The sequence below is a fragment of the Hippocampus guttulatus genome, chromosome 5, assembly GCF_054856545.1.
Source record: "Hippocampus guttulatus isolate MCC_2025c chromosome 5, RoL_Hgut_1.0, whole genome shotgun sequence".
Lineage (NCBI taxonomy): Eukaryota > Metazoa > Chordata > Actinopteri > Syngnathiformes > Syngnathidae > Hippocampus > Hippocampus guttulatus.
Genome location: NC_141265.1, coordinates 2,234,313 through 2,251,848, shown reverse-complemented (window position 1 = coordinate 2,251,848; position 17,536 = coordinate 2,234,313). Strand labels below are relative to the sequence as shown.

The following is a 17,536-nucleotide window of genomic DNA, read 5'->3' as shown; positions in this document are numbered from 1 at the left end:
TTGGACTTCTACATGATGATCGACTGGTTTGCAGCATACCACACGAACTCTGACAAAAGTGGCATATTTCCTGTAAAAAGGTATTTGATACCTTGATAATCGATTCATTTCATGCTACTTGTGGATCGGGATTTTTGTCATAAGAAGCAAAGTAAAAGACAGATATTTGTATGCAGTTGTGTTCGGACAACGAATTAACATGAGGTTGAATGTGAACTAGTTAACAATTCTGAACAATCTCAATTGTGTCCAGTTTTGGCCTTAGCTTGACCAGCAACATTAACATAACAAAGGGAATGACTTAACATGATTTCATATGGATCTTATGTGACCTTTCAAATCAGAGCAATAAAATCCATGAGTCCTCCTTCTCTGTGGGACGTGCACAGGTCGCGTAAAGGTCATTGCTACCCAAGCATTCTTCAATGTCTTCCTCAACCTTTATTTTTGCATTAAGCAAGTTTAATTATTAATCTTGCATTAGATTGGCATCAGTGTAGACAGGTGTCAGTGTTAAATCACTCACACAGCTAAATCATGTCGCTTGATGTGACATTTATAAACATTTATAAAACAAATGAATTTAATAGATTTATTTGACTGTGCACCATGTGCAGACCCATCACCACAGGTGGCCTGCCTAACAAGATGGTTGTGTCCTCCCCTCGCCCCCCCCCCCCCATCTGAGGCGCTGATGTCTAAAAATAAACGTTTTTATTATTGTTTTATCATAGTAGCTATTTTCTGTGTCGTGAAATAGTAGTGGTAATTTGCTTATCACTTAGACCAGTGGTGTCAAACATACGGCCCGCGGGCCAGAACCGGCCCGCAAGAAGGTTCAATCAGGCCCGCAGGATAATTTAAAAGTGAAAAAAATGCGTAAAAGACACAGAATTCATATTTTTTAATAAGGTGCAATTCATTGAGTATCCTTTCTTTTTAAATCTCGTTTAATCTTAAAGTGCATTACTATATTTTTCAATACCAATTACTTGTTAAAGTTTGTCCAATCAGTGGGTCAGTGGGATCAGTTGCAATGCATATATGTGAATGATAAAAGTAAATTGCACATTTGTCGAAGGAAATGCAATGTGCTTCATGAAATGTTTTGTAAAAGATATGTTCATTAAATTTCCACATTTTCCAAATGTTCTTGTACTTCTTTATACCAAAATAAAGGAAAGAGTTGCCACCAATGTCAATCAGCTGTCCTTCTTAAACTGGCCTCAGACTTTACCACACCGCCAGATTGTGAAAGTTCATCATTGAGTCTGTACATCCAGCCACTAAACATATTTTGCTTGAGACCGTTTTGATTGTTTGTTTTTTTTTGAAAGCTTGACTTGTTTTTTTTTGCTCCACGTTCCTTGCTCTGTAATCTTGCAATATTCAGTTTACTCTCTTGTCTCTCCATTCAGACCGCCATTCTGCAATTGTCAAACATGGGTAGATTAATGAATCCTAGATTTGGTACATTTGCAGAAAAGAACAGCATTTTTCACAGTCTACTGATGAAGTTATTGTAGACTGAGTGTCAAGGGGGTTAGGGATGTGGTATTGTGGGACCTTCAGGTGTGCCCAACTCCTTGATGAAAGTGCCCTTTTCTTCCTCTGTCTTCCCAGATGTAATTTTGCTTCCAACAATCCATTAACGACTCACCGCTGCACATGTACACTGACACTACTTTTCACTCACTCGGAGCTTCATGGGTCGATCGTTTGCAAGGGGACAAATAAATAGACTGGGCCTTCAAGAGGCCCTTGAGACATTAATTGAAATTCTGCATTACTCAATGACAATGACTCTTCTGCATACATGTTGGCCTCTTCAAAGGACCCTGTATATTTTGGAAACCTAGATGGGGGGATTTTACACTACTCGTGGCCATCAATTATTTGCCATCAATGTGTAAGATAACACAATATACACGTTTCTTTGAGATACCGTTTTTCAAATATGCAATCAATAATGGAGCACCAATCAACTGAAGAGTCCACCTAAAAATAGTGTCACCCACAACACACAAGCCATCCATCCAAACCAACATCTGACAGTTCACTCATCCAAGAACCATCAGGTCATGCCTCTGACAGCCCATTACTTGACCTATAATTATTGATCCAAAATGCCATGGACCACAACTGACCTTCATGCTCTATTTCACAACCACCCCATCTGTCTGTATGACGCAGGACACACTTTCTAAAAAAAAAAATTTTTAAAAAGACCTGACGCACCACCGATTCCCAGTTTTATTTTTTCCATTATACTGTACAATGGGGGAATAACATTTCCAGGCGGTTCACTGATCAAAAGCACAGTTATAACTGGTATGTTAGAAGGAAACTTTAAAATAAATACAGTATGCACTCAGACACATTTGTAACATCTGCCATAGCTGTGTGCCATAACATTACCATAGCATGAAAGAAATGCAGAGATGTGATCATCATGGTGGATTTATTCACCTGTTCTTTGCTTACACAGCGGAAGCTAAATGAAGTACAGTATGTCTTTCCATACAGCAGTACATGGATAACGTCGCAGTGACGTATCAGTATCTTGCTAACAGTAATTTCCCTCACTGGAAGACTAAAGTACCGTGTTTATCCACCTATCTATCTAATGAGAGCTAGGTTTCAAGGACTTATCCATTATTGATTGGATATGTATGTGCAATTTAAATGCAGAGATATTGTCACTGCATGGCAGTGAAGGATAACATAATGGCACACAGGTTTATGCTGTGTTAGCAATTTTTTTATTTTTATTCATTGGACAGTGTTTGCCAGCGTTTTTCATGTATTCCTTTTTTTTTAAAATAAATACTATGTACCTTGTGTGGTTCGGGCACAGAGGAAGACGGGGACCGGATTCAAACTCACAACCTCTGCACTGTGAGGCGGACGTGTCAGCACCTGGCTCATAACACATTCTTGCAAAAGATGTTTGCTTTTATGTCCCCTTTATGTCCAAAAGTTGACATTTTGAACTACAGTATTATATTATTAAAATCAAGGGAGAAGAACAGATCCAAAAGATCAAGAAAAAAATTGCATTCCAATTGCTTAATGAATCAGTAAGGTGAAGTTGATGTATGATTTATAGAGTAAAAAAAAACAAACAAACAGCAAACATGGTGGACTTCGATAAGTTCCGGAAAATGCATTAAGACACCACACTTAACTCACTTAATGGCTTGATGACTGGATGGATTGATTGTTCGAAATTTCCTGACACGATTACTCAATTTGATGGTATCGCGCCACCTACATATTTTGTCCTATTGTGCTTGCTGTAGACAATGGTCCAAAATGGCCGATCTGCTGCGCATGCGCACCAGAGACCGTACAGGCGCTTGGTAGGGTGGGATCGTGCCTTGTTTGCGTGTGTTATTTTATTTTTAAAAACTTGTTTTTACGTTTTGTTCACAATGCCTCGTGACAGCCTCCGTTGGGAAACGTTAGAAGCGCTAAAAAACTCACCAAAGGGAAATATCACATTCAACCCGTATTGGTCGGCGAGAGGTGAGGTAAGTATCAGTTTCAGCTCAACCGTTGGTCGGTTGGCCATTTATCACAATTTTCGCATTTTCCCCGTAACATATCTGTATCCCTGTTACTTTGTCGTCATGTTCTTTTTATGTTTACGTGTTAATCTTTTTTGATTGACACCCAACCGACTAACACAGCATGCTTGGAAAGTCTGCAAATGAGAATGTTTTAATTTGTACCACTTTTTCTCGTTTATCCTCAAACACATCCATTAATAAAAACCAGTGCACAGTGATTTTTCCGAACATGTTGTAAGGTTCAGTTTAATTCACTTAATTCCTGTTATTTGCAGGAAGGACTTTTTAATGGCGGTTTTGTGTATTTTTTTCAAGACGTTTTTTTGTTCTGCAGGACGTTTTGTCAGGTTATGAAGACTCGCTCAGTTTGTCATCGCAGTCTGGAGCCATACTGCAAAACCTCAACTCCAAGTCCCCACAGGCGGCTGTTGGTTTGAATTTTAGCTCTGGTCAGTCCAGTCCTGGGTTGACTGTCTCTGTGTCCTCTAATGGGTCGAGCCATGACGTAACAGTCAAGCACAACACGATCAGTGTAACACTATCTTTGAAGGCTGAGCAAGAACAGGCAAGCCCCATTTTGTAGATGATAATACAATCTTGGAAATGAAATACTGTAATTGTAATTTTATTAAACAATGTTTAACTTTGCATTACTTTGTGTGTTTCCTATTTTAATTTGCTAAATGGAATTTTCTTGCGTACATCAAAACTCATGTGTATTGACATAGTTAACATTTATAAAGCGTGATTTAAATAAAGCTGAATATCTAGTGATTACTTGCATGAATGAAACTCTTTGGAACTCTTGTTTCCATGCTTTCTTCACGTCAGATTGATGATGAAAACCACCAGGCTCCAAAAAGCAATGTCGATGAAATCGTCAGTCCCTTGTCCTCGCCAACTATGTCCTTGCTCTCCCCTGAAGCCATGGCAATGGCTGGATCCATTCTTAAATTTGAAGAGGAGCAACGTAAAAAAGCAAAGGTCCGAACCTAATAATGTATTTTCCCCTCATTCTGGTTCATCTGGGACTGCTGAGATTTGTTGGGGGTGTTGCATTCTTGATTATGTTAAATCAAAGTGTAAATTGGTACATTTTTTTTCACAAGACATTGAATCCTAACGGTGCATGTTATTTTTGTGTGGCTTAGATGGCATTCAGAGTACATCAGGAGCGGCTGGAGAAGCTGGTGATGATGGTGGCGACTGCTGAGTCGGAGCAGCTGAAGCGCCTCGAGGAACTCATGGAGTTGAAGCAGAGACAAGAATACCAGAGCATGCTGGATATGATGGATAGAGAGTGAGATTACTTGACCAACATATGAAAGTATGTCTGCTCGGCTTTTCTTTTCATGGTTTTTGACATTTCTCTACTGCAGAACAAAAGAGAGCATTGGACGTCAAGAGAAGCTGAAGGAAGAGCAACGCCACAGATTGAAGGTATTTTCACAGCGCGACTTATGTCATCCAAGCCGAGCACATCCACATACTATACATTTGAAATACTTGGAAAGTGTACGATTTCCATCTAAATGTCTTGTCCTTTGACTCAAAGATCCAGAATCTCCGCCTGAGAGAGGTGGAGCAGCAGCGTCTGAGGGAGGCAGAGCTGGAACGACAGCGGCTGGTTGACGGCAAAGAGAGGCTGCGGAACCTCAACTCCATTCAAGAGGAAATCCTGCAGCTCAACCAGCTTCTGGAACCCTCAACCCAGACTCAAACCGCTGTCATATCAAGTCTTGGCACCTACAGCACTCGTGGGAACCAACTGTGCTCCCAGGTGTCCGAGGTTGTTCGAAAGACAGCAGAGGTCAGTGTAAAGTTTTTTAATTAAAAAAAGAAAACACATCAGACTAAATACATTGTTGTTTGAGTATTCCGGCCACTGATTTTCAGCATTTTGACGAATATTATCATTGGCCTTGTTCAGAAAATCTGACGCCAATCAGAGATCAATTTAAAACAGTGTTCCTGTCAGAGAGCTATTTATTTCCCTTTTCAGTTAGCTTTATAAAGTTGTTGATGACCTTGGAAACTCTCTGCACCTTTTGTTTTTGTTTTTAAACTAAAACAAAGTGAGTAACATTTCAGTTATTTTGAAGTTTTGGAAAGCCCTTATTCACTGTAGAAAACAACAGGAAGCTCTTTTCTTCTTGAAGTTTTCATTTAACTTTTTAAGACATGCTGATGATGCTGGGATCTCCCTGATTTTTTTGTTGGAATTAAAAAAAAACGTCTTGTCTAAGATTTAAAAAAAAACCCTTTGAACTTCAGCATTTTGCAAATCTGAAAAGTTGTTTCATAAACATCCGCTGAAAGACATTTCAGATTGGCTTTCCACAATAAGGATTTAGAGCAAATTACTGATCAGCAAGTTAAAAAAACAATAATTGATTCGTTCAGAAGATGGACCAATCCATTTAAACAACTTGTTTATTGAGTGTACAGTCCACCCCCACTATCCATGAAGGATTAGGACAGATCTGGCCCACAAATAGCCAAAACACGTGTGCAATTGACTCCTATTGAAATGATTTCGGAAAAAATAATTAAACCCTAAAAATTCTCCCCAAAACACTCAAACATTCAATACAACGAAAATGCCCCCCCCCCAACCAAAAATAAAAACGCTAAATTATTTATAAATATTGGGGGGAAAATCCTTCTGAGAAAGTTTGGATTATTAATGATGAGAGCACATAACATCTCTGAAGTGAACAAGATTGTTTGCTGGATTGTCTTGTAATGCGGATCAGACCAATGACGTAATTGATCGGAAATTATGACATGACAAGTGATTCCCGATTAAGCAACCACATGTGTTTGTATCACTGTTGAGCGTTGAATATATCAATGTTATTTGAGAACACATAATTCCTAAATCCCCATGCACTTTAAATGAACTAACTACCATTGGTGTGGGCTCAAAAAAATTCACCATTGTATACTTTTGAGATTTGTGTTGTGAGGCCTGGAGACGCTGGTGAGCGATGCCTGCTCAGTTGTGGTTCACACTGATATTACACCTTTCAATGGCTCAGCAACAGTGAACCTTTTTTAAGATGAATCGAGGGCCAGTCCCAGTGTGGGTGAGGGGCCACCAGTTGGCTCTCCCTTTTCTAAATATTAAACCTCAATAAGTGGTTGATATAATTTGAGTACAAACATGCTACACAAATATTTCTAAAATTTGTGAACAATGTGAAGAAATCAAGCTATCAAGAACCACCTGAGCATTTGACTTGTCTTACTCATTCAACCATCTTTACAGGGGCAATATCCCAGCGTGGAAGACATGACTGTGGCGGAGAGGGCCCTACATGAAATGCGGACTCAGATCCGCTTAATGCAGGAAGAAGCAACCAAAGCTCAAGAGGAGGAGAAGAAGAAAGAGTTGGCGGAGTCTCAGAGGAAGCTGGTGGAGCTGAAGACGCAGCAGGAAGCACAAAAGAAGGCGGAGCAGTTAGCCAAAGAGAGAGCACAGAAGCAAGGTGGGAAACTCAACAGCTAAAGCACAGGCAGACAGTACATTAAAAAAAAAAAAAATCTAAATTTTCATAACAATTGAGGAAAGTCCCTCTGTAGCGAAAATACCAAGTAATTTATTTATCTGTACAAAACAGTATTCGTAGAAATGTTTGCGTTGTTTACATACAAGTCATGCCATATTGCGGGGATGCTGTCTAAATACAATATGCAGTTACCGTATTTTTCGTACCATGAGGCACCCTGTATTATTTAGTGCAATATCTAAAACGTTTTTGTGGATGAATTTCTGAGGTGCATTATCTTTGTGAAGCATCATATGTTAAATAGTTTATTGCGGGGGTCTCCAACCTTTTTTGCCCCACGGACCGGTATATGTCAGACAATATTTTCAGGGACCGGTATTAAAGGTGTGGCGGAAATAATACAACAAAATAATATGGTATGAGCGGCATGAAAACTGTGGTGTTTTCGAAATATAATAATAAACACAAGGAGTGTCTAATCTGGCCGCAACACTGATCACTATGGTAATGTTTAATGCCTTCAAAATACGATACAACGCAAATTCAAAGTGCATGAAAATGATGACTCACCACAGCCCCGAGCTTGATTTTCTGCAACCAGACGGTCCCATCTCGGGGTAATAGGAGACAATGACACCTCAAGTGTGTGGTTTATGTCCAGTCTACTTAGTAATTTTGTTTTAGTCGCCGTTGCTGCAGAAAACCCCCGCCTCACACAAGTAGGATGTCGGAAATAGCAACAGTGCTATTGTGGCGATCTCAGAGTATTCAGCTGTAACTTTAATCCAATTGTCTCGAACGTACTTTTAAGGCCGCCGTCATTTGCGATCTTCAGCAGTTATTTTTACTGATTTTGCGAGCTCCGGCGTTTTGTTTTTAGCGTAATCGGTCACGTGACGGAGAAGCGTGGCTTGACGTAAGTCAAGCGTGACACAGACGGATGTAACGGAGAATCCGGCAATTTTTCAAAATAAAACATCTTTCGTATTCCAAAATAAATAAAACGGAATAAAGGCAAATTCTTTCTGTGCGGTCCGGTACCAAATGCCCTGCGGTACCGGTCCGCGGACCGGCGGTTGGAGACCCCTGGTTTATTGTAATTGCTTTTTTTCTTTAAAGAGAGAGAGAAAGATTTAGCGCTATTCTGCTATGCCATCAGCAGCTCATTAGTCAGTTCCATCGTCTTGATTTGCATTGTCTGCATTGTATATTTTCTTGGCTTGACTTGAGGAGAATTCTGCTATCAACTACATTATGAGCGGATTGATTGACACGAATGTCGTCCAACAGGGCTGCAGAACAGTGCAGACGACACCACATTGAAGTGGTACAAGGAGTTGCAGGAGTCTCTCACTCAGTGCATTCAGTCCATTGAACAACTCAACTCATCAAAAGATGTCCAGGTTAGTCTGAGCACTTGACCGATCAATTTCTTCGAAACCTGATGCTTGTCCGGTCGTCATTTGATACAATCCTTAACTGTGTCACCATTTCTGTTTATGTAGATAAAGAAACTAAAGTTGGAGCTCCAAAAAGCCGCTACCATACCCATCAGTCAAATCTCCTCCAATTCTGGATCTCGGCTTCGAGAAATCTTTGAAAAGATCGACAAGTTGCTGTCTGGACATGCAGTGGCGTCAGGGGGGAAGTCAATTTCCTCCTCCCATCACCCACAGGGCTTGGACTTTGTGTATTGCAAAGTGGCGGAGAAATTTGTGGTGAGTGTTAAGTCACCAGTTTTCTTTTAAGAAAATCCTCAAAGTTGCCAACTTTCTACCAAAGCATGTGATTTCTTGTTGTAGAAACAAGGTGAGGAAGAGGTGGCGTCTCATCATGAAGCAGCCTTCCCGATCGGCGTGGCAGCCTCGGGGATATGGCAGCAGCACCCCCGCTTTGGTGACCTCTTCCTTGCCCACCTGCACAAGAAATGTCCTTATGCGGTCCCACATTATCCCCGAATGAAGGATGGCACACCTGTGGATGAATATCAGAGGTCAGTCGCTGCTGCCACCCTGGCCGTGTTAAAGGTCTGCCTTTAATGCTGTGCCTAGGCCCAACGCGGAATATCGCTTTGTACGTCTTGCTAGCGTTTGTTTGCTCAGTTACTCCAGAGAGGGTTGTTTCCTTCTCCAACAGAGAAAACAAACAACAAATAATGATTACATGCTGATATTCAACAGTCCGTCTGATATATTTAACTCTTTCATTCCACAAAACCCCGATGAAGCGGTTCGGAAGATGAATGAAAAGAAGATGAATGAATTCCACAGGACGTACTTGTACGTCTGTTTAAAATTAGGCCCGCCTACCAAGGACGTACTTGTACGTCTAAGTCTTTTTTTTTTGCACCATAGAGAGGAGGAGGTTCTGATGCAATCTGTGAATGAGAATAAGCCATTTGCATTGTAAATCATGTAAAAAAGCGACTAGTAGGCGGCAGTGGCGCCTCACATGCTTGAAATGCATGCTTTTACAAAAAGCTCTTTTTCTCCGTTTTTTTGCCCAAGAATCGCCATTTTCATGAAACCTAGACATTTTGTAATGCCAATTGCTGAAGAATGGAAAAAATATTTTATTTTAGTAGGCTCCATGTTTATAGCTGCAGAACCAAATATTCTGTGGGCCTTGCAAGATCAGTCAAAATCCAGTAAAACGCTGGGATCGAGGGGGTTGCTCCAGTGAAAATGGCTGGGATTGAATGAGTTAATGGATCCATGTGACATATTTAGTCTTTTGGATTGGCGGAAAAGAGACTCAAGGTGCACGGTGCAAGTGCAAGTACCTCGCGCTTGTGTGCTCCATCAGCACAATGTGTCAGAGAAGTGCACCACTCTTCCCATAGACCAGAGGTTTGAAATCAATTGTAATTCAGGGGGGGCTTACATCCTAATTTGATGTTGATTTAAAATATTTTTTAAAAAAGAAGCTTGAAACTGGTTGCAAAGGTTTAAAGTTTATCGAAACTTAGCACGCTGATTTCTTGAGAGGTTGATAATGGCGTGCAGATGGTTAGCAGGCTTCGGTTTTTTGTTGTTTTTTTTAAACTTCCGTTGCCATTCAATGCCATAAAGAAGGGCTTGATGAAAAACAACTGTACACCAGACTAAAATCAGTACAGAATGTTTGAGAGATGTGCACACAACGTGAGCCCGAGTAAACAACAGCCGTCCACATGATAATGGGTCGATACGACATGCCCATCTTGAGCCGTGTGCCTACAGCAATGCTAATCCTATGTGCATGCTTTCCATTGACTTTGACTGCCAAAATGGCCGTCAAGTGGGCATGTTTGTTTGCCAGATCCATTCTGTACTGCAAATCTGTGACAACAGCGGCACAGTTCAGAAATCCCCTTTACAAGTCTTTGTCCGTTGATTGCGCCACAGCGCCAGTAAACCACAGTGACCAATTCTGGAAGCAACAGACTTTGACAGTTACTGTTCAGAGGGGCATTTTGCGTGGACTAGACACTGCTGTCTGGCTGTTATATCTGAAACACATTAAATCGGGGTCCGTAAAATTGGGATTCCACTGTAGTTCCCTGTTCCATCGCAAAATTGTTCACCACACTCCATAATGAAATAGCTAATGTGGACAAGTTGTAAAAAAAATAAATGGAAGGATGAGAGTAATTGTTGTTCCTGCAAATAAATGCCGTTTTGTTGTTCATGCAATCTGAGAAAAAGAACACCTTTAAAAAGGCAGCTTTTTGCTCAACAGAATTCTTGGTTACCGTGTTCATGACTCTGGGGTTGAAGGCCAAGACAGTTTCCTGAAAAGGATGTCCGGCATGATCCGCCTCTACGCTGCCATCATCCAACTGAAGTGGCCATTTGACTCCAAGCACACGGTAGGAAATTGTTCATCAGTTTGGTTTGTCTATTTGCACTGAGCACAAGGTCATCGATCACAATTGTACCGTTCTCTGGCATTCATCTTTGAATGTTGTTCATCATTTCATTTGTTCTTTCATTTCATTTGTTTTCATTGTATCTTCTCTCTTTTTTTTAATATCCTGGTGAAGGCAGAAGCAGCATATGAATAATATTGTTTATATTTTAGTCACCCACTCATGGTCTGAATCATGGTTGGCGCTGGTTGGCTCAGATGCTCAACATGGAGCCTATTGCAGACATCACTGCGACGCTACTGTTGGACTTTCTTGAGGTGAGTCTGATTTACAAAGGCTGGACAATTAATCGAAATGTAATCGTGAATATGGCTTCTCCCGATCTTTACGTTATAATTGAAGAAAAAGATGAATGTGCAGAACGGTGCGTTTACAAGTTTCTGTCCTTGTGAAAGTAGCCCGAATGCACGATATTTCTTACGTAGAACGTAGCGTATGCTATTGACTGTTTGTTTATTTAGCACAATTTCAAAACTGTGCAAAGGGGGAGTCAAGCCGGAAGGGTTTGTTCGAAATTTGATTCCCATTCAGAAAGTCCATCCATCCATCCTTCCATTTTCTGATCCGCTTATCCTCACAAGGGTCGCGGGGGTGCTGGAACCTATCACAGCCGTCTTCGGGCAGTAGGCAGGGGGACACCCTGAACCGGTTGCCAGACACTCGCAGGACACACACGCAGACGAACAAAAATTCACACTCACAATCACACCTGGGGACAATTTAGACTGATTAGCCTGTCATAAGAAAACCTTTATTAGTCTCGCAATGGAGAAATTCCCAATTCACAGCAGCAAAGTTATGAAAGGAAGAAGTAGAACAACAAAATATAGGAGCTGCTTGAAAGGCAGCCACTCTCGCGGCGGCGCCATTTTGAAGTCAAAATAACAAAAATAACACAACACAACACATGCATGTTGTTTTGCATGTTTGCATGTTGAACATGCAAACTCCACACAGGGAGGCTGAAGCTGGAATTGAACCCGGTACCTATGCACTGTGAGGTAGACGCGCTCACCACTGGACCACTGAGCTGCCCATTCAGAAAGTCATATCAATGAAACATTTCTGGATAAACGATACAAGTGCAAAGACAAAATGTAAAAAAATGAAAAGTTACCCAAAAAAAGACATATAATAAGTACGTCGTTCTCCCCATGCCTGCGTGGGTTTTCTTTGGATACTCTGGTTTCCTGCCACATTACAAAAACATGAACGGCAGGTTAATGGCACACGCTAAATCAGGGGTGTCAAACTAATTTTTGTCACGGGCCACATTGTAGTTCCGGTTTGCCTTGGAGGGCCGTTATGAATTTCGGAAAACCATATAAATATTTAATCACATCCACATATTACATACACAGCACACGACAAATTGATGAATAACTACTTTTAAAATCAGAAGTCAAGAACAATGACTGTTGTTGTGGATTACATGACAATTTGAAATTTTGGTTCAGACTTTAGCAAGCATCATGGAACTTGACATGCTTAATTTGCTTTGACGGGCCACATAAAATGATGTGGCGGGCCAGATCTGGCCCCCGGGCCTTGACTTGCTCTAAATCGTACCGGAATGTGATTGTGAGTGTGAATGGTTTGTGCTTGTGCCCTGCAATTGGCTGGCAACAAGTTCGGGACATCCCGAAGAATTCTCTGCTGAAGAAATTGCTGGTAGGCTTGCTAAGTGTGGTCTCTCTGAGAACCCGTAGTGTGCGTGCTTCAAACTGTACGTGCTTTGAGCTCAGGTCGTTCTACTAGTTTACTACTGGATGGCAACAAAGTCTACAGGTTGTACCTTATAATAGAGTTGACATCGCAACTTCTGGTCTCATTCCAAGTGGTCTCATCCCATCCATGCCCAGCATAAGAATAAAGTATTCAATGTGTAGGGACGTATGGGCATGAGGCTATAATCGTAGTTTAGTTTTAGTAGTTGAATACGGTAAATTCAAAGTTTATTAATCAATAATCATTTTCTTAATCAGGATTTCAGTCTCAATCAAAGTAATCATTACCCCCCCCCCCCCCCCACACACACACACATAATAATCGTACAGCCCTACTATTGCACTTTGAGGTACCATATTGTATGTGGAAAAGGGACCTCCATTTGTTGTTTGGACTCTAACCTCATTTATTCACAGAATAGAGCTGGAGCGCCTAATTTGTCTGTGATTCTTTCAGGTTTGCGGCCACGCTTTGTTAAAAAGCTATCAGGGCCAGTTCTGGAAAGTCCTCCTGCTTCTGAAACAGCAATACTTACCCAGGTACACACTCGCATGGACTGGTAGTTTAGGGACACTTAAACATTTCCTCTGATAACCCAAGTCTGTCTGCCCACCTGTTACCAGAATCGAAGCCGTGACCAGCAGTGGACAGATGGGCTCAGTCTCCAGACTTAGAATATTCCTTGAGGTAAGAGATGTAACCTTCAAGTTTGGCTCGCTCTAAAGAGACCAACACTTAAACGTTTTCTTCACCTATGGAATGCATGAGTAAGTGAAGAGATGCAATCCAGGACCATGATATCTGAAAAGAGATCTCATTTCATCCCCGAAAGAAAAACAAACCCGTCCTATTTATTTATTGATTGATTGAAGGAATGTTCTAAGAGTTTAACTGTTTTTTTTCTTTTTTCTCCATTTTAATGAAGCCAGAAACTCTGAATGATGTTTTGTTGTTTCCTATCCATAGAATTTGTTTCAAGAAGGGCAGATCAGTCCACCCAAAGGCCAGCTGACATCCATATTCTGGAGGTCATGAGGTTGGAACAGAATGTGTTGACTTTGGAAGAAGGCGCCCGAAACGACATTTGAAATATTGCTCAGCAACACAGTCACCTTCCAAGACCATGGAAAGAGGATGGCATTTGTCTGCTAGCTCATACTGGACTTGGCCTTTTGCAATGTTTTGCCCTCCAAGACACTGATGTCTGATAAATATGATGCTGGAAAGTATCGATTTGGTCTGTGTCAATTTTGATCATCACACCCAAGAGGAAAAAAAAAAGAAAAAAACTCCACAATGATAGCTACTTCAAAGCCATGAACGCAGATCTTACATTACCACAGACTGTTTTTACGAATGTAATCATAGTTTATTAAGATACGGTTGTTGTTTTTTTTTTATGAACTCAGTGGTGTGAAGGCTCCAATAAAGTTGTCATACTACTTTTCATTATTCAAATACTGAATCTTAGGGAACAAACAAACGAACAAAAAAACAACCACCACCTTTGCAGCACATGAAACGTCTTGAGCACATTTACCCAAAAATCATAAAAATGCCATTTCATCATGAAGTGTCCCGCGCAACCTCGCCCCCGTGTCGGTGCGCAGATTGTTTGGAGTAAAAGTCATGTGACCGATGCAGCCGTTGTGTTCCTGAGGCCTCCAACCTGAGACGGAGGCGTGTCTGTCAGCGGGTTGCGATTCTGCCTAATTAATCTCGCATCTTTTGAAGCTCCGTTCTTCTCTTCAAGTCAGTGTGCTAGCGATCGAGAGAAGAAAAAAGGATTCCTCCTTGTGGGACCATTTTGATCTCATATCGGCAAATATTTGATTTCCTTACTTTGTTTCACTTTCTGTGCTTTCTACAGTGTGTAAGTTGCTTTAACAAATGGGCCATCATTTAGCTCAACGGTCAATACGCTGCACAGACAAAGTGCTCGCAAGTTCACGATGGGGGTTTGATTCCCGTGGAAGCTCTAAAATGCAATATTGATTGTTATTGTTTGTTTTCATTTTTGAACATTCAACTTCCATGAATTGGATTCAGCAATTTTGAAATACATTATGAGCCGTGGCTGCCTTTCCAGCAGCTCCTATATTGTGTTGTTCTACTTCTTCCTTTCATAACTTTGCTGCTGTGAATCGGGAATTTCTCCATTGCGAGACTAGTTTTCTTATCTCATCATGGTCTTTTGCCACACAGCAAGATTCACATACAAGATCTTTAGATAAGTAGTTGATGTGTTTATCTGTCTATCGCCATTGTTTTTTTGGCACACCAGCCACAAGAATACCTTGAGAGTTTTTTCCAAAGCTACCTAAATTGGTGAAGAAAAGATAACGGGATGGCAATTTTCCGCGGATACGCGGAAATCCGACATTTTATTTCTTAAATTGATCATTTTTGTGAATCGTCTAAATCCGTTGAGAAAATTTTAGGGGGGGGGGGGGGTCAGGTCGCCATTTATAATCCGGAAAATACGGTAACAAATCTATCTAAATGTGTGTTCGTGGGCCGTTCTCATTTACCTCACAGGTGTGACATCAAGAGACTGATTAGACATGATGATTACCGCACAGGTGTGCCTTCTGCAGTTTTATCACACAACAAGCTCAGCGCCTCAGATGTCACAAAATTCAAGGGCACGCGTCGTTGGCATGTGGACTGCAGAAATGTTGCCCATGAATTGGACATTCTCTATCCCTCGTCTTCAAAGACATTCGTCTTGCTTTCTCCGTAGTATCTTCATATGCCCCACCTATCAAGTTGATAGATCGTCTCGCCAAAGGAGAAGTCACGAATAGCGAGTTAGACGATTTCTGAAAAATATTTGCGAGAAAGAGGCCTTTCGTATACAGTATGTGGGGGGAAAAAAATTCCTGGTTGGGTGTACAATGAAAAGCGTTTATATTTGTGGTCGATAAATGTAAGCTTATGTTAAATTATTAATTATTTTCATTTTATATTTGAGCATTATATTCTTTTGTGTTACAGTTACCTAGTTTATATTCCGTTTAATAATTGCTCAAACAAGTTTATTTGTCTGATTGGCTGAAGGAAACCTGGAAGTGTTTGTGTTACCGGAAAAAAGTGTGTTCTCGTTCAATCGGAGGTGCAGACGTTGGAAAAAACCAAAACGCTGCCTTCCAAGGATTCCATCTCTCCTTTTGCCCATTCTTAAAGTAGAGCTATCCACTACAAAACTACGAACCCCTCAACTTACACAAGTATTCACAGCCTTTGTCCAATATTTTTTCCAAGCACCCTTTGTCAACAATTACAGCCTCAAAAATCTCCGAATACAGTCTAACGTCAGTCCTTGCGGAACCTGCCAAGCTCCATCAGGTTGGATGGAGAGCGTTGGTGGACAGCTGTTTTCAGATCTCTCAAGAGATGTTCAATCGGATTCGTGTTTGGGCTCTGTCAAAAGTATGGTACTGTAATTGATTTGCTCACTCATAAGGAGCAACCTGCTTTCGTAAATTTCCCTTCATTAGGCACTGCTGGGAAAGTAATCATCACACTTGTTTGAGGTTGATATCCTTAATCAAAAGTGACAAGAAAAACAACTTCTCGAGAAAAGCATCTCATGTCATTAAAAAAAATAAAATAATCTAAATCCGACATGCACAATAATTCGGTGAGCGTAGTCTCTCAAGGAAGAGCCCCACTTCCAAAAATCTTCCCGTCAACATTAGCATGCACCCCCCCATTTTGCTGTGAGAGGTTCTGACTTTTTTTAACCACAAAATAATCACATTGCCAGCCCGCCTATTCTGTTTAAAACTTTTCATCTGAAGCGCATCTTGACTTGGCCCGTTTATATCAGCATTGTATTTTTGTTACTGTACTTCTCAACCCTGTCGTTGTTTTCTCACAACCTTTATTTGAAAATTTCCTGCTGCGCGTGACCTTTCAGTGAGCGCCACACAAGCCGTCATAAAACACGACCCCACACAGACTTCTGAACGTGCATAATTTATTCTCACTCGCGGGAGAAGCACTGGACCTTGACTAGACCCTGAAGAGTGCGCGTTTCTCAAACACAAGCGTGCGCATGCGCCCCCTCACTTTGTTCCTTTTATTTTGAACTCTTTCAACCAGTCTGAAATTTATCAGATGTCTTCAAAGACATTCAAAAGCATCATTCGCCATTACAGGCCTTGAAACGTCCACTCAGCAACTTGCCTCCCGCAGTCATTTGCATTGCTTTTTGCAGGAACACACTAATGTGTTCCATTTTAACATTTCACATCTCGGTTGGTGGCTGGTCAGTCATCTGATTAAAATTTGGTGACGGCATCAATCCGTTGTGACCACAGGGTAGAGGAGAGGCATATCGTGAGTATTACTAGTCACTTTAACACAGTGGTTCTTAACCTTTTTAGAGGTACCATACCCAACCAGTTAATATGCACATTCACCGAACGCTTCGTAAGTGAAAAATAAATATATACTGTATGTTTTTACAAATTCAAGATATTAAAAAAAACCCGCATTTATTAAAAACAGAAAAAAGTCAATTCAATTTCGAGAGAACTTTTTTTTTTTTTTTTTAATTGTACGGCGTACTGTCACAACAGTCATACGTTGACAACGAAGCAAACTAAATTTTCCACAGCACTGATTGGACAACCAATGTCATGTGATCATCTGCAGCCAATAATGACCAAGCGGGAGTGTCATAACTAATTGTCATGTTGAGTCAGGTGTGTCTTAACCTCCATGACAGAGGCTCCACCGAACCCCCTGGGTTCGATCGAACCCAGGTTAATAACCACTGCTTTTACACTCTGCCGAGTCAGACAAAT

The 17,536-nt window shown here is 41.0% G+C and overlaps 1 protein-coding gene across 1 annotated transcript; it reads left to right on the top strand.

Annotated features, from left to right (window-relative positions):
• Positions 1-3,359: 3,359 nt before the first annotated feature.
• gle1 (GLE1 RNA export mediator) lies at positions 3,360-14,169 on the top strand. The gene is made up of 15 exons (XM_086112415.1): positions 3,360-3,533; positions 3,907-4,137; positions 4,404-4,556; positions 4,724-4,872; positions 4,952-5,012; positions 5,128-5,382; positions 6,844-7,063; positions 8,375-8,487; positions 8,590-8,802; positions 8,887-9,077; positions 10,805-10,934; positions 11,147-11,251; positions 13,179-13,261; positions 13,346-13,409; positions 13,689-14,169. Exons 1-15 carry the CDS (start codon positions 3,435-3,437, stop codon positions 13,755-13,757), a joined length of 2,136 nt encoding a protein of 711 aa, XP_085968541.1. The 5' UTR covers positions 3,360-3,434; the 3' UTR covers positions 13,758-14,169.
• Positions 14,170-17,536: the final 3,367 nt, after the last annotated feature.